At 37.2% G+C, this 21,457-nt stretch overlaps 1 protein-coding gene across 1 annotated transcript in view; it reads right to left on the bottom strand.

Annotated features, from left to right (window-relative positions):
- Nucleotides 1-21,457, bottom strand: part of LOC110456043 (inactive rhomboid protein 2-like) — a 44,061-nt gene that overhangs the window by 20,365 nt on the left and 2,239 nt on the right. Inside the window, exons 2-12 of the mRNA XM_021506567.1 lie at nt 20,611-20,658; nt 10,934-11,165; nt 9,487-9,591; nt 9,289-9,371; nt 8,129-8,347; nt 5,229-5,340; nt 4,503-4,739; nt 3,863-3,951; nt 3,098-3,164; nt 1,559-1,750; nt 1,086-1,186 (exon numbers count right to left, since the gene is read on the bottom strand). Of these exons, the coding sequence (XP_021362242.1) occupies nt 1,086-1,186; nt 1,559-1,750; nt 3,098-3,164; nt 3,863-3,951; nt 4,503-4,739; nt 5,229-5,340; nt 8,129-8,347; nt 9,289-9,371; nt 9,487-9,591; nt 10,934-11,165; nt 20,611-20,615 (1,442 nt within the window). The 5' untranslated portion in view covers nt 20,616-20,658. The remainder of the gene's footprint in view (nt 1-1,085; nt 1,187-1,558; nt 1,751-3,097; nt 3,165-3,862; nt 3,952-4,502; nt 4,740-5,228; nt 5,341-8,128; nt 8,348-9,288; nt 9,372-9,486; nt 9,592-10,933; nt 11,166-20,610; nt 20,659-21,457) is intronic.

The raw sequence follows: 21,457 nt of genomic DNA on the forward strand, positions 1-21,457 counted from the left end.
ACGTATATGCTATTAGATGTGATCAAAATACCATTATATTTTACTGACAGGATACAATACATGTTAAATACCATGCACAATGTATATAATGTAAATAAATGCGTTGGTTTTCGATAATTATTCTTCGAAATTGTTATTGTAAGATTTATATAATTAAGGAACAATAGTAATATGCCTCTAAAACTCTCACGTGGTCACTCAGTGACCATATATGGAAGTGTGGAATTGATCAATTAAACGAGATTTATTGATGTTTGATTAAGATTCCACACTTGCATATATGGTACTGAGGGATTACGTGCCCACCCTGTACGTATGTATACGTACCCTACCCAATCAGGGTTTTATTAATTATTATGCATGAATGGTAATATATATTAACAAAACTTTGCATCTTACTATTGTTGCTTTCAAGACTGACCACTCGCACGACTGTGTCATCTCACGTAATCCCTCAGTACCATATATGCAAGTGTGGAATCTTAATCAAACATCAATAAATCTCGTTTAATTGATCAATTTATAGCAATATAGCCCTCAGCCTCCTGGGGGGTCAGCCCCACCATTTGTGCAATTTTGAATCTCCACTACCTAGGGATGCTTCCAGTCAAATATGGCTGACATCCATCTCTTAGTTCCAGAGAAGAAGTCGCTTAAAGCAATATTGCCAAATTAGCCCCTATTGGCCCCGCCCCTCACCCCCTTGGGGGTCAGCCCGACCATTTGAACAATTTTGAATCCCCACTAACAAGGGATGCTTCAAGTCAAATATGGCTGATATCCATCTACTAGTTCCAGAGAAGAAGTCGCTTAACGCAATATTGCCAAATTGCCCCCTTTTGGCCCTGTCCCCTTAACCCCTAGGGGGTCAGCCCCACCATTTGTACAATTTTGAATCCCCCACTACCTAGGGATGCTTCCAGTCAAATTTTGTTAAATTCCAATCAGTGGTTAAGAAGGAGAAGTCGTTCGGACATGGTGAGCTAAAAAGAACCGACAGGAAAGACTAATCTGAGAGTAAGTAGAAGCACAGGGACAAAAACTTACACAGCATGACAGAGGGAAGGGAGACTGGAAACACTTACCCAGCATGGAGGAGGAAGGCAGAGAAGACACGGCCAAACTGATCTGGTCTGTCCTCATACACAAAAGGAATCATACCACACACATCTGCCATACAGTTGACCTGTTAAAAAACATGCCTTAGTTTTACTGCTTTGGTAAATTTTATAGTTTCTTCCTTTATCTTCCTTTTTTCTGTAGTCATGCCTTAATTTTGCTGTTTCAGTAAATTTGATAATTTCTTCCTTTTCTTACATTTTTCTGTAGTCAATTCATTATAACTTTGTTTCTATACATGTATGGTAGATCACTTCTGCTGTTAACTCAGGAAAAAAAATCATTTAGATTTAAACTCCTTCTGCAGTCAATAAATACAAAAAGATTGGTAAAGGACCTTACAGAATTAACAATCTATATTTTGCAAATCATCTATAATTAATACCGGACATTAATATTGATACAAAACTAACTTTTACATATAGGGTTCCCTTCTCACCTGAGCACACAGGAAGGCCTCCTCGTGATAAAAACCTTTCAGGAAGGTACAATGTTCTCGGGATGTGATCATACACTCGCCCTGGATACCATGGCAACAAGGGCGCCCTAACAGGTCACATGACATGTGTCGATCTTCCTGAGAAACAGAAACTGCACCCAGATGTCCTGGGTCATTAGTTTCTTCACAAACCTGAAAAAAATCATGGTTTTAAACAATGTAAGCAAAGAATTTAGCAAGAAGCATTTATTGTTGGTATTGTATGTTAGAATAGACTTTTCAAGCATAATTATATTTGATTTAATATGAGAGAAAAAAAACCTAGAGAATACATTTCTGTGGCATAAAGCAACTATTAGTACATTCTTACAAGCTAATACTCATTTGTACAGGTTTTAAGGTGGAAACAAATACAAAGAGAAGTGTCTAGCTCCAGGACACAACACACATGATACATGTGCTGGTGGAAACTAAACATCCTGTAGTTTTTTACTGCAAAGATATGCTGCCCAACAACATGCTTAGGCAATAGCATGTGAAATCAGCAGCAGCACTTGTAACACTAACAAGCTATATAAAGGATTACTGCCACATCATCAATCACTTGTAACATTAACAAGCTATATAAAGAATTACTGCCACAGCATCAATCACTTGTAACATTAACAAGCTACATAAAGGATTACTGCCACAGCACCAATCACATGTAACACTAACAAGCTATATATAGGATTACTGCCACAGCATCAATCACTTGTAACATTAACAAGCTACATAAAGGATTACTGCCACAGCATCAACCACTTATAACTTTAACAAGCTATATATAGGATTACTGCCACAGCATCAATTTAACCTCACTGACTATTTTCATTAAGATTTTTTCTATACATGTTGTCAACCTGATTATTTCATATTTGGAGAACCAATAAGGTTTCACATGGCAACAGATAAGCCTTTTTTTTTAAGAATGTTTTAATTTATGTTTAATTGAAAACAAATGGAGAAAATGGCCCCCATCGCCATATGAAATTAGTTTCAGTGTTTCATAATGATCTATAAATAGTTACAACGACTTTGATCTTGACACACTGTAATATGTATGCATTCAAGGAATTATCATACTTCAAGTTGATAAATGGAGAAATATATATAGAAAAATATTCCATAAATAGCAATATGCAGCAGTTATATTTGATTTTTCGATATACAGCAACAGTGACCTTAGCCTTGACTTTGGAACCCTAAAACACAGAGATGTCAGAGGTATTCTCATACTTGACCTTTGTAAAAAGTTTGATAAAAAACTTGTCAAAGAATTCAGTTGCTAGAGTATTTATATTGAATTGTGACGGGACAGGACGGACATAGGCTACACTGCATGCCCCCCCATTTTATGGCAGGGGCATAAAAGGAACGCTACTTAACTTTTCTGCAAAATCATACCTTCAGTACCTTCAACCTGCATCATACAGTAATAAAAATGTTCATATATATCACTTTAACATATAAGATTGTCATGCAAGAAAGCAAACTTACAGGCCATTGTGTCATGTCATTTTTATTCCACTCAAAAGGAGCTTTGGACAGTGGATTTTTGCAATAGCTGAAAAACAATGATTATATCGTTAATGTAGGAAAGCGAAATGCAAAGCTGAACATGTAAAGCTGCAGTTCAGGCAAATCAACCACAGCTACATGTTCTTGTACACCGACCAGGGTTTGCCACCCATTACAAAGCTATTACGGGTTCACAAATCAACCTTGGGATAGTTGGCATAACTTTATATGTATACTAATGGCTAACTTTATAAACAACATGTTATCATGTACACTAGCTATCTAGCTGGCTATTAATGAAATACGTTGCAAACTTATAAACATATTACCAACCATTCACATGGAAGCTATGTACTGTTGCAGCTGACAATACAGTAAGAAAGCATATGCTTGTTTGTTTCACTCATTCACCCCTGAAGACACGTTTGAACTCTTCCAATTCAATGGTTGGAATAGTTCATTATGAAATTTCAGGGGTGAATGCTATGAGTTAAGATGATAGCATGTTATTCAGAGGGCAACGATTAGAGTGCCTAACAGAATCAATGAGAAGTAGCCGTTAGCACCAATACATTAATATCTAGTGGTTGAAGCCATCATTTTTTTTTACAAAATCTGTAAGTAGGACAACTTTTATTTAGAAATTTCAGATTTCAGATTATTTCAGGTCCATAAAGTTTTTTTTAGAGGCAAGTGTTTCAATATTAAAATTTGACAGTTTATGATTTAGATATCTAGTGTTACCCTGGATCTTGTCCACACACCGGTCCCGAGGTGAAGCCATCTTTACTGGGGTGTGTCCTGTTCCACTTCACAAATGTAGACAAGATGCGCTGTAATAAGAGGAGCAATGTAGACAAGGCAATACTAACCTGGAGGAGCACAAATAAACCCTATGAGACTTTTTCGTGCACAGCGGTGTAGGATAGGGAAATTCCACCTGAAGGTTTTCAAATTGGGTTAAACCCAAGGCTTGCTAAGGGTTTTGTCCCAATTTGAAAATATAGAATGTACTAGCCTCCCTCCTATAATATTTTTTTTGTAACACACCAGTTGTCCTAGGCCAGACACTATATTCCTCTAACAAGATCTAAGATAAATGTTTTCATGACAAATATCCTGCACTGTGTGTGCTGATGGATTACCTCACCAACAGAAAATAGCAAACACAACGTCGAAGTTATAATCAGATTAGATGGAAGAGATTCTTTTTATTATGGTATCAATAGTTTACTAAAGATTCAGAAGAAATACCTCGGAGACATGATCACTACGGACAAATCATGGAACCACCTCAACTGTGATCTGTAACAAAAATATTTTCTTTTAACTGATCTTGAGACAACTACACAAGTGTGGGGGGGGGGTAAACCATTATACTTACACTACAGCGTGACTTGACAGTTTGAACACAACCAGTGTTGTCATCACGGATACAGCAACCCGAGGTTCGCTCCTCATCACGATCCAGATCCATGACATGGGCAAGGTTGGGGTCTTTCCTCATACAAGGGGAGTATTTGGCGCCCAGATGAATGAGGTCAGCCTGTGACGGACCCAGCCATATGTTTCCAAACTCTGACCGCCGAACAGACTCAATGGCCATGTTTGGCTTTCTCACCTGGGTACAGAAACAGAAAGTAATCACTAAAATCACACTATAATGAAGTCAACAATGTTATTTTTGTGTAATTTAAAACTAGATTGAAATCTAATTGGGGGCTTTTCAGACGATACCACAACCCAAGCTTTTTATATAAAATAATAAAGAATAAATGTGGTGAGCCTATTTTGATATGTGACACACTGTTTGACCACAACGTACATACAATGCTCAACACAATCTCCCTACAGGATCTTTGGGCACAACATAGCCAAGAAAACCTAGGTTTTGGAACTTCAGGTGAAGGTCAAAGGTCAAATAAAGGTTGCACTGTTCTCCTGTTTGTGCCCGATACAGTACCTACTCATTATGTACCTATATACCAAGTCTGAAATTACATTGAGTTATATTTTCAGACTTTAATTCAGATGTCTTAAGTCTTATTGAGAACAGGAGTATGTCACAGCACCAGAAAAGAGCCGTGATCATGTGTTTGGCAAAATTTACCCAGTCATCGATGGTGACCTCATCTGCTCCAAAGTTAGACACACCATACAAAGCAAGGGCCGTGATCATAATGACTGTCTGCGTAAACGTGATGAACCAGGTAAAGTATGGCCTGTAATAAACAAACAACGTTAGTCATGGCTGATTTATAAACGTGATGAACCAAGTAAAGTATGGCCTGTAATAAACAAACGACGTTAGTCATGGCTGATTTATAAACGTGATGAACCAGGTAAAGTATGGCCTGTAATAAACAAACAACGTTAGTCATGGCTGATTTATAAACGTGATGAACCAGGTAAAGTATGGCCTGTAATAAACAAACAACGTTAGTCATGGCTGATTTATAAACGTGATGAACCAGGTAAAGTATGGCCTGTAATAAACAAACAACGTTAGTCATGGCTGATTTATAAACGTGATGAACCAGGTAAAGTATGGCCTGTAATAAACAAACAACGTTAGTCATGGCTGATTTATAAACGTGATGAACCAGGTAAAGTATGGCCTGTAATAAACAAACAACGTTAGTCATGGCTGATTTATAAACGTGATGAACCAGGTAAAGTATGGCCTGTAATAAACAAACAACGTTAGTCATGGCTGATTTATAAACGTGATGAACCAGGTAAAGTATGGCCTGTAATAAACAAACAACGTTAGTCATGGCTGATTTATAAACGTGATGAACCAGGTAAAGTATGGCCTGTAATAAACAAACAACGTTAGTCATGGCTGATTTATAAACGTGATGAACCAGGTAAAGTATGGCCTGTAATAAACAAACAACGTTAGTCATGGCTGATTTATAAACGTGATGAACCAGGTAAAGTATGGCCTGTAATAAACAAACAACGTTAGTCATGGCTGATTTATAAACGTGATGAACCAGGTAAAGTATGGCCTGTAATAAACAAACAACGTTAGTCATGGCTGATTTATAAACGTGATGAACCAGGTAAAGTATGGCCTGTAATAAACAAACAACGTTAGTCATGGCTGATTTATAAACGTGATGAACCAGGTAAAGTATGGCCTGTAATAAACAAACAACGTTAGTCATGGCTGATTTATAAACGTGATGAACCAGGTAAAGTATGGCCTGTAATAAACAAACAACGTTAGTCATGGCTGATTTATAAACGTGATGAACCAGGTAAAGTATGGCCTGTAATAAACAAACAACGTTAGTCATGGCTGATTTATAAACGTGATGAACCAGGTAAAGTATGGCCTGTAATAAACAAACAACGTTAGTCATGGCTGATTTATAAACGTGATGAACCAGGTAAAGTATGGCCTGTAATAAACAAACAACGTTAGTCATGGCTGATTTATAAACGTGATGAACCAGGTAAAGTATGGCCTGTAATAAACAAACAACGTTAGTCATGGCTGATTTATAAACGTGATGAACCAGGTAAAGTATGGCCTGTAATAAACAAACAACGTTAGTCATGGCTGATTTATAAACGTGATGAACCAGGTAAAGTATGGCCTGTAATAAACAAACAACGTTAGTCATGGCTGATTTATAAACGTGATGAACCAGGTAAAGTATGGCCTGTAATAAACAAACAACGTTAGTCATGGCTGATTTATAAACGTGATGAACCAGGTAAAGTATGGCCTGTAATAAACAAACAACGTTAGTCATGGCTGATTTATAAACGTGATGAACCAGGTAAAGTATGGCCTGTAATAAACAAACAACGTTAGTCATGGCTGATTTATAAACGTGATGAACCAGGTAAAGTATGGCCTGTAATAAACAAACAACGTTAGTCATGGCTGATTTATAAACGTGATGAACCAGGTAAAGTATGGCCTGTAATAAACAAACAACGTTAGTCATGGCTGATTTATAAACGTGATGAACCAGGTAAAGTATGGCCTGTAATAAACAAACAACGTTAGTCATGGCTGATTTATAAACGTGATGAACCAGGTAAAGTATGGCCTGTAATAAACAAACAACGTTAGTCATGGCTGATTTATAAACGTGATGAACCAGGTAAAGTATGGCCTGTAATAAACAAACAACGTTAGTCATGGCTGATTTATAAACGTGATGAACCAGGTAAAGTATGGCCTGTAATAAACAAACAACGTTAGTCATGGCTGATTTATAAACGTGATGAACCAGGTAAAGTATGGCCTGTAATAAACAAACAACGTTAGTCATGGCTGATTTATAAACGTGATGAACCAGGTAAAGTATGGCCTGTAATAAACAAACAACGTTAGTCATGGCTGATTTATAAACGTGATGAACCAGGTAAAGTATGGCCTGTAATAAACAAACAACGTTAGTCATGGCTGATTTATAAACGTGATGAACCAGGTAAAGTATGGCCTGTAATAAACAAACAACGTTAGTCACGGCTGAGTTTTAAATGTTAGGGCTACATACAGCTCTCAAACTTATTCTTTAAAGTTCTATCGTCAAAAATTGTCTGAAACAATATTAAATAAAAAATACTTGAAATACAATTAAAGATCAATTTGGTGCTGATCTGAAGTCAGATGCCTTAACTCATTCACCCTTAAAGACACATTTGAACTCTTCCAATTCAAAGGTTGGACTAGTTCATTTTGAAATTTCAGGGGTGAATGAGTTAAACACTGTCATCATGGCCTCCACTTCCATGGGACTGACACAGTATATAATATTTATACATTGTATCTGTATCAGCTGCAACAAATGTAGTTGCTGGAGGTTTAAAGCGATGTGGGGTACCCACAAGGCTTACTTTCTAGACAGTCTATAGCCATGGTTTACTCTAATGACAGTTGATTATGCTTCATTCCTTTTATAAAATTAATTCGTAAAAAAAACCCACCCAGAAGCTCATATGTGATTTGTCTGTTCTACCCATAGTGAAATCATGTTACGCTACCTTTTGGTTTCATCATTTTTTTCATCACCACCACAGCAATTTCCACTCAGAGCTTCACAGGTGTTCTCCTCCATGCTAAGGACCAATGCCTGTCGCCGCTCTTTCTCTGTCTCGACCACTCCACGAAACAGTCGGCTCATCCCGGGCCCTGGGGGGACAGGCTTCTCTTTTTTGCTGGGGGACAGATCTCCCATGGGCATGTCATCAAACCTCATGTCACTGAAAACAAATTTTTATGAAAGGTTTTTGAAAATCATGCAAATTACACCGAGCAATACAGTAAGCTGCTAAATCATCATTTAGGTACAACCTGAATTCAGACTTCCTTGGTGTACATCTGTTATTGAAGTAAAGCCTGATAGTGTGGATAGTGATTGATTTATAATTGAAAACCAGTCACCGAGGTAGACAAGCTGACCAATTCGTAGATTACAAATAATGTTTCAGTGGTACTAATATAATTAAACAATGCAGCAATAAAAACTGCCTCTCCCGTTGATGTCATTAAATAATTTACATCAAAATGAAAAAGCGATTTGCAGTACCAGTTTAAACAATGAATCAACTGATATCAACTCTGAATCAAAAACACATCACTCCTTACTTGGATGAAAGTCTCCCATTTTACTGATTAACTTATTGTTTTCTCTACCAAAGACACAAAATATATCTCAATGATTTTAAATGTTAAAGAACTTGGTGCTTCCTAGGTATCCATAGAGCTGCTAGTCTGCTAGGTATTCTGGTATACAGAGGAGGTATTCATAAACCTGATGTTTCCTAACTGTTAGTCTACTATCTTATAATAACTGTGGCTTGTACAACGTGGCACTCCTGATGTTTCCCAGGTTGCAAAAAGGATTGCTAGTCTGCTAGGTATTGTACTGTATAAAGAAAGCATTCCCCAACACCGTTTGTGACATTTGAAACACACCATTATTAGAAGAAAGCTTACCCTGGTTATATTTACATTGAAAACACTGAAACTAAGTACTCTTAAAACTTATTGGATTTCTTTATACAGTAATTTTTGACAAAAGATGCACTGGAAAGTTTTTAATCCTTTCACCACTGTAGACCATAATGGACTTATCCAGATCAATGAATGGTAGAGTTTATTTAAGTTACATAGGGATGAAAGGGTTAATGCATGTACAAACCTTGGTAAGGAGGGGCGATCTGCGTGAGTCGTGTCGTCAGTAGTGCTAGGCGGTAACTCATCGTAAAATCTCTCATTGATAAACTGAAACAAGTCGTAAACAAACCAACTGTATCAAAACAAATTACAAGTGTACCAACGATTCATATATTCTGTACAACAGCAAGGCCCATATGTATGTATATCAGAGATAACTCACCTTGGAAAACTCTGGTTTTTTGTCCACATATCTGTCTAGGCAGACAGGAGCAAAGCTTCGTCCAAACACTCCAAGTTTCTTCTCCTTCTTTGATCTAGATATTCCCTGGAAACAGTGTGAGAAATTAAAACTCGTATTTTTATAACATTGAGAACAAATTGTGGGTACAATGAAATATATATACAGTATACAGTAAAGATGTACAAATGTACAGAGAAACTGTGGTTACAGTATACAGTACAGATGTACAGAGAAACTGTGTGTACAGTATACAGTACAGATGGACAAATGTACAGAGAAACTGTGGGTACAGTCTACAGTACAGAGTACAGATGTACAGTGAAACTGTGTGTACAGTATACAGTACAGATGGACAAATGTACAGAGAAACTGTGGTTACAGTATACAGTCCAGATGTACAGAGAAACTGTGGGTACAGTCTACAGTACAGAGTACAGATGTACAGTGAAACTGTGTGTACAGTATACAGTACACAGAACAGATGTACAGAGAAACTGTGTGTACAGTATACAGTACAGATGTACAAATGTACAGAGAAACTGTGGGTACAGTATGCAGTACAGATGTACATTTGTACAGAGAAACTGTGGGTTCCTGTGAATATGTTCAGGTGTTTTTATCACAAGAGGCCCACAGGCCTTAACGGTCATCTGAACAAAAACATGAATGATACACATCGTGCTGAGTCTTATTCTTCATGTCAATAAAACCTCAGTGGGCAGGCAACTGTACCCAAATTTGGATCTATTGAAACAAAGAATGATTTCCTGAAAAATTAATCTACATGTACATGCAAATCACTCTGGTTTTGATTAGATTGGATTTAAATCTACCAGTAATTATTTCATTTGAAGGTTTGTACTGAATGACTCCTTCGGAGTCCAATTGAGGGTAGCCATTTCGTAATAAAAATTGTGATCGTCATCTTCTATGCATCATTTATATGAAACAATGGGTGTAGTTCATTTTAGAGGAGGCAGTTTTTGAGAGTTTTGCATTCTATGATCACTTATGATCCTGCGTTGAAGTTGCATAGGTGGTTAGTCCCTTCTTGATTCTAAATTGTGACCTCCTTATTTAAGGTCATTTTGTGTATTGCTGGTCTAAATTCTGATTACCAAAAAGGTATCATGAACCAGCAAAATCTGATAGACTGCTTTTAAAGAGAAGGTGAAAATATGATTTGAACACACAAAAACAACAAAAGATGAATGATAAAGCATTAAGTGAGTCAGGTGACCTATATATCAATCCCTCAAAGTTGAACTATTGCATCGTAGATTGTTGGTACCATACAGTTGTTCTGCTACTTTTCAATCCAGTCGGAGCTAAATAGACATGTAACAATATTACAGAGTGTCCTGTTAAGGTTGGTTGACATAAATACAGCCTACATTTATTACCCGTATTAGAACAGGGTACCTACCACAATGGTCTTAGCTTTGTTCCAGGTTATGGTTGTCACTGCCGCCTTCCTCTTGAGGGGCTGTGGTCGACATCGCCGTGCACCCCTTCCATCAGCTTCAGTGGTTGGCTTCTCCGGTGCAATGCCACCTCGGTAGACACGTTCCCGTCGGTTCTGCCATCTCTGGCGACGTTCTTCCTGATCTTCCTCATCCTCGAGCCCTAGAAATTTCCTGGCTCTGTTTCTAACTAACCTACAAGGTAAAAATGTAAATGTTTCCTGTTATCAGGAATTCTTTCTGAGAATGTGTGACAATAACCCAAGAAGAAAAAAATATATCAAAATTTATTTATCAAACACAAATTTAGAAATGCTAATGGACACTTAAGAATATTACATACATCCAAGCTTGGATCAAATTTGTCCCCATCGATTCACATACAATTGTAAACATCATCTTGACAATTCAGATACAAAGTAAAACGAAAGCCATATTTATAGCTTTCAAAAAAACTTCAACAGAACAAGAGGCCCTGTATCGTTCACCTGGATAATTAAGCAACCATGGGAAAATATTCTCATTAAACATAATACCGCAACTATTTCCAAATATTGGCTCTGTTTCTCAGCAGCACCAGTCCATTATTAGGTCCCTTTTTCTCTCCCGGGTATCACACCATCCATTTACACAAATTAACTCTTCTATGCCCAAAGATGCACTACACAAACTTTTGCTAAAATCCCTCCAAACGAACTGAAGGAGAAGAATTTTAGAAGATTAAACTCAAGTTCCCCTATTGGGCCCTGCCCCTCTGCACCAAGAAGGAAGCACATTTACATCATTCATTCACAAAATTGAGTCTCCTTTGCTAATGGATACTCTGGACCAAATGGTTAAAATCCCTCCAATCAAACTAAAGGAGAAGGATTCTGAAGATTTACCTTAAGTTCCCCTGTACCCAGGGGTGCTACACTCTTTGTTTATACAAAATTGAGTCCCCTTTGCCTAAGATGCTCCAGTCAAATTTAGTTTGAAATCCCTCAAATCAAATAAAGGGAGAAGGATTCAACACATTTATTACTATGGTCCCCCTGATCCTCTGCCCCAACTGGGGCCACACCCTCCATTAATACAAAATTGAGTCTGCTTTGCCCAAGGATGCTCCAGGCCAAATTTAGTCAAAATCCACTGAGCCGTTTAGGACAAGTAGCATTTTAAAGGAAAAGTTGACAGATAGACGACAGATGCCGTGCCACGGCACAAGCTCACCGGTGTCATGCATAAAATGTACCTCCTGCTTTAATAGTATCCAGATACTTTTTGGTGGGGGGGGGGTTGCTTTTTATGCATGATACCGGTCTTTTGGACCAGGTGATCAGCTAAAAATGTTAAAACAGCACTTAATGATAGTTACAGATAAGTGTGGCAGGGAGTGAATGTTGTTTACAATTAACTAACTCGAGTTCATTAATAATAGTTCTCTAACTTTGGAACAAACAGGCTCCAGCAAAGTGCAAAAAATAAGCTCCAAAATACAAGGAACACAAGTTGTGGAACCTCCAGACCACAAATTTAAACGGCATTCACAAGTAGTCAAAGTCATTGTTTATGATAAGCCATTATCACTCTGTAGGATTTGTAGAATGATGTAATTATATAGTGTTCAATAAATATACACAGCTATCCAAAAGACAATAAATATGTATATGTATACAGAGTTTATATAAATACATAGCTACAGTAAACCTCTGGTCAGTAGGCGGATAGTTCAAACACACTTTTTGAATAATAAAAATAATAATTTTCTCGCCGTGATAGTTTGCTCCCTGCTTACACACGTTTCGATTGTTTGAACACACAACTTGAGAACTAAAATTACGTAATTATTGATCGAGGGGATGCAATAACAGCCTCGCGAAACTTGCTTAAACTGATCTATTTTTGCATCGACAGCGTTTAACTACTGAATAACGGGTAGTACTCATGAACCGCAACCATTGTTGTCATTAATGTCGGACAATTTGTACCTAAATAGGCCACATGTCACCGATGATTGAGTTTCTTTCTTGTAACCATGTGCAGGTGCCAGTTAAACATTTTTAGGTCCCGACCATGTATATCCTAACAGTACAGGGAGCGCAGAGAATGTTAACATCACAACGCTGACAGACGCGTGTATTGTCATTATACTACTGTGATTATAATTTGATTATATAATCGCAACCTGGTCATCGATCCCTGATTTATTACTTAATTGATATATTTCCTATACATGTGGCAAAACAAAAATATTTGACCAGGTGGTCGATCGACTATTAATCCGTAATTACAGTTTCAATCCGCATTCTGATACATTACAATTTACCTACCGTCAAAACTCAACTCCTAAGCATCTACTGCTTTGCGACCTACATATTTGTCTCTGCTTTGCGATTGAACTTAATAATTGATCATCAATATATAAATATAAGAAAGATATATATATATCATTATTCATCTCTAGATTTGCAAATAGATATCGCAATAGGCCGTCGTTGTTCCGTATCAACGACTTGACTGTTTGTCGCGATTTTTGCCGATGTCGACTCGGATAGTTTGAACTACTCTTTTTTTTACCGGTTATAATTTTGTTTTGTGTTTGTGTTTCGAACTGACCGGAGGTTTACTGTATAAAGAGAAAGATGTACATGTGTGTATACATTGTGATTACTAAATAGCTACACAACTTTCCTTTTTTACAATTTAATTGACAGATATGTGTGATCATGAGGATGTTTGTATTCAGTATGTAGATCATTACAAAATAAGACAAGATATACATCTGTGTATTTAGCAGTGATGGGCAATCAGTTTAAAATCATAATCGATAATCGGTTTGTAATCGGAATTAGTAAACCGATCGATGATCGATGGCATAATCAGTTCATAACAGAATTCCCAAATAAAGTGAGAGAACACAACCCTAACATCAATAGACTGAGTTGGGAACTAAACATTAGGTTTCGTTCTTTTATAATGAATGGAGTTCAAGCAATTTTTATGCAGTTTTATCAATCATATAATAAAAGTCATGAATGCATAAGAATATATGGCTTTCAATACATTTTTTACATTGAAAACATTAACACTTTGATTTCAATGAAGAACCAATTATATCGATAATGTGATTTGTAATCAATTAACCGCATCAGAAAGGTGAAACCGATCAATTTCGATTATAATGGATCATCAGCCCATCACTAGTGACGTCTAATCAAGTGAAATTTTATGATCCTTCATTGGTTACCATAATTATTCGCTTATGCAAATAAAACACCATACCATATAAGCATTAATTGCCTCTAATAGAACTATCTAATTTCTAGTCATAAGGTGGCAATGAGCAGGCTTGAAAGTTAAAGACGTCGGTGAAGATGCCACATAGCAGCTGAAAATAAATATCAGGAGACATCTGCTGCTGAGCTCTTGTTGAAATAGCCTTGACATCATAAATCACTCTACTGATAACTCCATAACATCTACACACAACTATTCCAGCACAAATCGATCATGAATTCTGTAGTCGATTAATCAGTTTAGTGGCCTAACTGACCAATAGTTGCTTAATCGAAACGCCACTACAGACGACTATCACTCTTCTTCTGTCATTCACTTTTGAAACTGTATATGCACAATTAAAGACCAAACGGAATCAACTTGTGGAAATTGATGTGGAAATTAATAAAGGTCTCATAAGTAGTTATTGAGAAACGATAACACTTATAAGTTATGTATGTACTGGCAGTCATGCATCTGATTATATATATCTATTATAAAGGACCAACTAAAACCTGCTTCAGATATATATTTTTTTTAAAGATCCATCCATTGCTTTCTAAGTAGTTAAGGGATAACCAACTTAAACTATCAAAATCTAAGATGGCCACATGTTAGTCATTTTGTGCTTCCAATCTGTCCTAAAAATGAACATGCACAATTAGAATCATAGGAATCTATTTGTAAAATTTGAAAAAGATCCCTCCAGTATTTTCTGGATAACATCCAAGAACAACTTATAACAGTCTAAAGCCAGGATGGCCACAAGGCAGAGGCAGCCATCTTGTTGTTGCATTCAGTCCCAAAATTGAACATGCACAACTAAGAACCAAGCGGAACCTATATTTAGAATGATCTAAACCTTACATATCGAGAAATAGTGACAGAAAATTTAAATTGTCAAAATCTAAGATGGCAATTCAGTATCTTGTTCTCAGCTATATAACTAATGACCTTAAGGAACCTATTTATAAAAAGTTGAGAAAATAGAACAGACAAACTTTTACTGTTAACAAAGTTACCAGACGTATTTGGTGCCCCCCCCCCCCCAATCATAAAATCTTTTCTTCATTAGTTCTAGGGGACATAGTAACAGTAAGGTGTATTCTTTAAAGCAAGGCCCAATGACATCCTACACTGATAGTAACAAGGATTTTTATCATCTCTATTGAAATGTCCCTAGAACTACACACAGTAAAAACAAAGATGTTTATTCTGTAGCGGAACTACCCAACAACACAAATTATAGTTGTTGGATCGTTCAATGTTACACGATGCACAATGTGTGTGTAAGATGGTTACACAGGGGTCACTCAGTAAAACTAAAAATGGCACAGGTACCCAGCTCTCAATCTCATGAACTAAAGCAAGGTCACAAAATGTCAAGCAACATGTTCTACTTATGAAGGTGCATTTATGAAAGTGTGAAGTTACGTGGATCTGGCTATAATACTTGGTCCATAGACACAAAAACTTAACCATGGTCACAGAGGTCAAGGTCATGAAAATATTGTGCAATATGTTTTAGTAATATTGGCGCATAAGCATGCACAGATGCATGATACTAACTTTACTACTAAGTCCATAACTGACATAAATGCAAATACTTCACCGGACTGACATGTGGACAGTCACATAGACAAAGGTAACCCTATATATATGTACCCTGCACCAATATTTCCTAACGAGACATAAAAAAAAGCTCAGCACAGAAATTAAGTCATTGTGGTAGCTATTACTGTAATATCACAATTGTGAAGACCTGATCAAGGTACAAGGTTTAAAAAATACAATGATGAATTAAAGCAAAAAAACAAAATTACTTAATTTCTCATGCCAAGTTTCTTCTAAAAAGTAATGATCAGGCAGGCAGGTATTTTATTTCATTTTCGAAATCTTAAAAAACAATGAGGCAGGGATGATCTTTTTTGTTTGTTTAAATGGTTACATCACATTCCTAATGATCAATTTTTTCTCTCTCAAAAACTATAAATGCTTCCACACAACTACATTCTTCACTTTCTGGATTTTGTGGCATTTTTTGTGTTGTAAACTTTGTGTCCCTTTTGTTTCTGTTTCCTGCGACTTGTGCATTTTGAGCAAACAGGGTTTGTTTAGGTCAGTCTTTGCACATCCTTAAATGACCTTTGCTGTTAAAAGGAGATTAAAACAAAATAAAATAAATCAATTGTCCCAAAATGGAAGCAAGCTGCTGAAAATGCTCCATAACTGAAGTACGGTACTTCAAGAGACAAACAACACTCCAAGTTTACAATGTATTCTGTGTTTCATGTTTCATCGATAAGGGGGAGTAGACCCCAATTCTGCCCTCTCTAGTAAAGTAATCAGTTTCTTGCACACCACTCTTTATTGTTTCCATGTTCCTCAGAATATTTGTCAGGCAACCAGTTCTGCTTTTGTTCATCAAACAAGAGTTTTAATGCATTCCGTCTCCTACTAGTTTCCGTCAATTAAGTTTAATTTTAGTCTAGATCCGTCTCCCTCATCGCCGGGGAACAGACGTTTTGGTATCTGGTTGTTTTAGTGATTCCCAAAAGTCATTTTGATAGTTTCTTTGACTTTTAGCACTATGGGTGTTGTTTAATCTTTGTTTGATTTTTGTGTACTGTGTGTTCAGAATTTTTTATCTTTACAAAATGTACCATCATATTCTGAAACTACCTGGTACCGAAACATCTCAGATTTTCTCCATCATGTACCGATTTCCTGTCATCTTTTTTCTCTTTCAGGCAAAACCATATGTACCTTCAAAATGTTGCATAATTTTCAAAACGGAAAATGAAACCAACATCTGGAAAAGTATGATGTATTGTAAAATGAAAAAACATTGGGGAAAAATTCAAGAACTTTTCACAGCGTCTATTTTAAGATATTATGGCGATAAAAATTGCTTATGCAGACATTAAAAAAACGCATACTGTAGTGCCTGAGAAACTGAATACTAATTTTATTTTGTCTTTTGCAACTCATTCAATTTTGAGGGAAAACTCCAACCCCAAATGATGGCAAGAGTTATATATATATACATGTTTTATAACATTGACACTTAACACAGATGTTAACAGCTACAATGTGCATTTGTTAACCTCTGTTAGAAATGTCCATGGAAATCTTACCACAAATGAAGGTACCTGATACTAGAGGTGGCATATGCAACTGTCGGTGATTTTTCTACTTCCACTACAAAGGGGCCTGTGCCTGTTGATTTGGGAAAATATCACCCACAAAAATCATAATTTTGGGAAATAAATGGACTTTTTGCATTGATTTTGGGAAAAAAACAGCAAAAATTAGCTGGGGAAAGGGGCCTTTATAAGACCCTAAATCAACCTTAAAAAAATCACTGACTGTACAATATATATACAGCAGACAGAATGTCATGGCCTACACTATACGCCCCTCTCCCCATACCATGGCAGGGGCATCAACAAATGAACCCAAATTTGATTAGTTTGACAATAAGAAAGTACTGTATGCAATAAATAAATAGAAATGTATACAAGATTAATGAAAGGAATTAGGCAACATGGCAAAAAATTAGTTGACATGTATACATGGTTTTTTAGATGCAAATACTTACACCTTACGAACAACTGCACTGTAAATTTACATACACCAATTACAGATCGACATAGGTCCTCAGCTGTCATGGAGGATAAAACCTCAAACATACCATACAAAACAGGGAACATGTTTCATGCTATTACCTGGAATGGCCACCCAGTGTTAGATATAGGCCACATTCTACATCATTGTACATGTAAGTAATTCACACTGCCTTTCACACCTAGGGAAATCAGGTGACATCAAACAACATACTTAATGATTCTGGAGCCCCAATAGGCCTTGTCTGCCTTAAACCCCCTGTCTGTTAGGCAATGATTCTGGAGCCCCAATAGGCCTTGTCTACCTTAAAGGTCCAGTCTGTTAAGGCAATGATTCTGGAGCCCCAATAGGCCATGTCTGCTTTAAAGCCCCTGTCTGTTAAGGCAATGATTCTGGAGCCCCGGTAGGCCTTGTCTGCCTTAAAGGTCCAGTCTGTTTTAAAGCCCCCGTCTGTTAAGGCAATGATTCTGGAGCCCCAATAGGCCTTGTCTGCTTTAAAAGTTCCGTCTGTTTTAGAGCCCTGTCAGTTAAGGCAATGATTCTGGAGCCCCGGTAGGCCTTGCCTGCCTTAAAGGTCCAGTCCATTTTAGAGCCCCTGTTTGTTTTGGCAAGAAAGGTCCAGGGTGGTTCTGATAACCAGCAGACTGCATTTGAGGTCAATGCTACCTTAGAGACCAAGTCTGCCTTTACTATAGCTAGAGACCAAGTCGGCCTTTACCATAGTTAGAGACCAAGTCTGCCTTTACCATAGTTACAGACCAAGTCTGCCTTTACCATAGTTACAGACCAAGTCTGCCTTTACCATAGTTACAGACCAAGTCTGCCTTTACCATAATTAGAGACCAAGTCTGCCTTTACCATAGTTAGAGACCAAGTCTGCCTTTACCATAGTTACAGACCAAGTCTGCCTTTACCATAGTTACAGACCAAGTCTGCCTTTACCATAGTTACAGACCAAGTCTGCCTTTACCATAGTTACAGACCAAGTCTGCCTTTACCATAGTTACAGACCAAGTCTGCCTTTACCATAGTTACAGACCAAGTCTGCCTTTACCATAGTTACAGACCAAGTCTGCCTTTACCATAGTTACAGACCAAGTCTGCCTTTGCCATAGTTACAGACCAAGTCTGCCTTTACCATAGTTACAAACCAAGTCTGCTTTAAAGTCACTCTGCCTTAAACTTAAAGCCTCTTTATGTACTAGAACCGTCCTTAGAGGTCTAGTTTGCGTCAAACCCACCTCAGAGTTTGCCTTAGAGATCCTATGTACCTTAGAGGTCCTATGTACCTTAGAGATCCTATGTACCTTAGAGATCCTATGTACCTTAGAGGTCTAGTTTGCCTCAAACCCACCTCACAGTCTGCCTTAGAGATCCTATGTACCTTAGAGGTCTAGTTTGCCTCAAACCCACCTCACAATCTGCCTTAGAGATCCTATGTACCTTAGAGGTCTAGTTTGCCTCAAACCCACCTCACAGTCTGCCTTAGAGATCCTATGTACCTTAGAGGTCTAGTTTGCCTCAAACCCACCTCACAGTCTGCCTTAGAGATCCTATGTACCTTAGAGGTCTAGTTTGCCTCAAACCCACCTCACAGTCTGCCTTAGAGATCCTATGTACCTTAGAGGTCTAGTTTGCCTCAAACCCACCTCACAGTCTGCCTTAGAGATCCTATGTACCTTAGAGGTCTAGTTTGCCTCAAACCCACCTCACAGTCTGCCTTAGAGATCCTATGTACCTTAGAGGTCTAGTTTGCCTCAAACCCACCTCACAGTCTGCCTTAGAGATCCTATGTACCTTAGAGATCCTATGTACCTAAGAGATCCTATGCACTTTAGAGATCCTATGTACCTTAGAGATCCTATGTACCTTAAAGGTCTAGTTTGCCTCAAACTACCTCACCATCTGCCTAAGAGATCATATGTACCTTAGAGGTCTAGTTTGCCTCAAACCCACCTCACAGTCTGCCTTAGAGATCCTATGTACCTGAGAGGTCCAGTCTTCCTCTGTTAGATTATTAGTCTGTCTTAAATGTCAACTCTACCTTCAACAACAACACAAACACCCCCCACCCAGTCTTACCCAGTCAGTCAAACAGACCCAATATTCCTTAAAAATACAGTGCGACTCTGAAAGTAAATATGTCTAGGCAAAATTGCCTAAGAATCCTAGTAATCAGTCGGCATTCATATTGCCTATGACAGTCTTCCATTGAAAAGCAGTTCAATTAATGCTTAACATAATTATATATATTAATTACATATAAGTAATTGGATAAACCCATATTACTGGCAGTTACTACCATATCAAATCATTTACAATAAATGTCTGCTTGTTTATCACCGTAATCTTCACTCTTTGGTCGTCAAGTCTTTACATTAGAGCTCAGGGCTTTAAGACCATTTTGGGGCTGGAATAAATACATTGGCATTTTCTTTAAATTCTCTCCAACCCTATTATTTTTTGTTAAGTTTGGTTTTTTAATTTTCAGCTCATATTCAAATGACAATGCAACATTTATCATCTAAAATGAAATAAGGTCATATGAATGAGTTTTTTTAGTCTTTAAGAAAGTAGAACATATATATGCTTAAAACAACATTTCCAAAGCCACATGAGCCCCTTTACAAAGTAATGGGGCAACAAAAGTCACGTTCTCGCATGTACTTGATTTCTTAAACACATTTTAATTTGCTCTTTAATGCTCGTCTGCCATATCTCTAATGAAATTGGTAAATTTTGTGAAAATACTTACTCCATCTTTAATTACTCCGTCTTCAGAGTTCCTATCTTATTGTGGGTTCTGAAATAACAAATGTTTAATTACAAATTCGTTTTAAGGATTACTGATACATAATGGACACATTTGGAACAGTTGTCAATGTTTCCCTTAGGTTCCATGTCAAAAAAGCTTCACCTGGTATTACACATGTCCTGAAAATAATCCTTCTATATTCTATATCAGAACAGAAATACTAATTTATTTTAAAAAATCACTCTAGTAAAACTGCTTATTCAACCTACCATGTGGGACAGCACTTTTATGATTTCTCAATGAATTGCTTATTCAACCTACCATGTGGAACAGCACTTTTATGATTTCTCAATGAATTTTCAACAGTACTTTCCAAACTGTCCAAGGAAACCACAACCAAATATAATAAAATTTTATCAAAATATCTTTTGTCCACGACAATTAAAACAAGAGGCCCAATGGGCCTGCATCGCTCACCTGGTATAAATCTCACACTTGTAACCTTAAAAGTGATCTAAAATAAAGCTACAGGCAAAATAAAATACCAGTATCAGTATTTATGATTAAAATTCATTCAAAAGAACCTGTAATTTTTTTTTAAACATTTCACCCCTGTGATTGAAAGTCGAACAAAGTCATTATGTTAAACAAATTTTATAGCCTTTCATCTCAGGATGCAACTTGCAAAGTATCAACATCCTGGGACCCATGGTTATTCAGAAGAGGTCGATTAAAGATTTTAAACAAATTTGACCCCTGTGACCTTGAATATAAGTCAAAGTCATTCACTTTAACAAACATAGTAGTCCTTGATCCCAGCATGCTACTGACTAAATATCAACATCCT

This window comes from Mizuhopecten yessoensis, unplaced genomic scaffold (genome assembly GCF_002113885.1).
Source record: "Mizuhopecten yessoensis strain PY_sf001 unplaced genomic scaffold, ASM211388v2 scaffold8479, whole genome shotgun sequence".
NCBI classification, from domain to species: domain Eukaryota; kingdom Metazoa; phylum Mollusca; class Bivalvia; order Pectinida; family Pectinidae; genus Mizuhopecten; species Mizuhopecten yessoensis.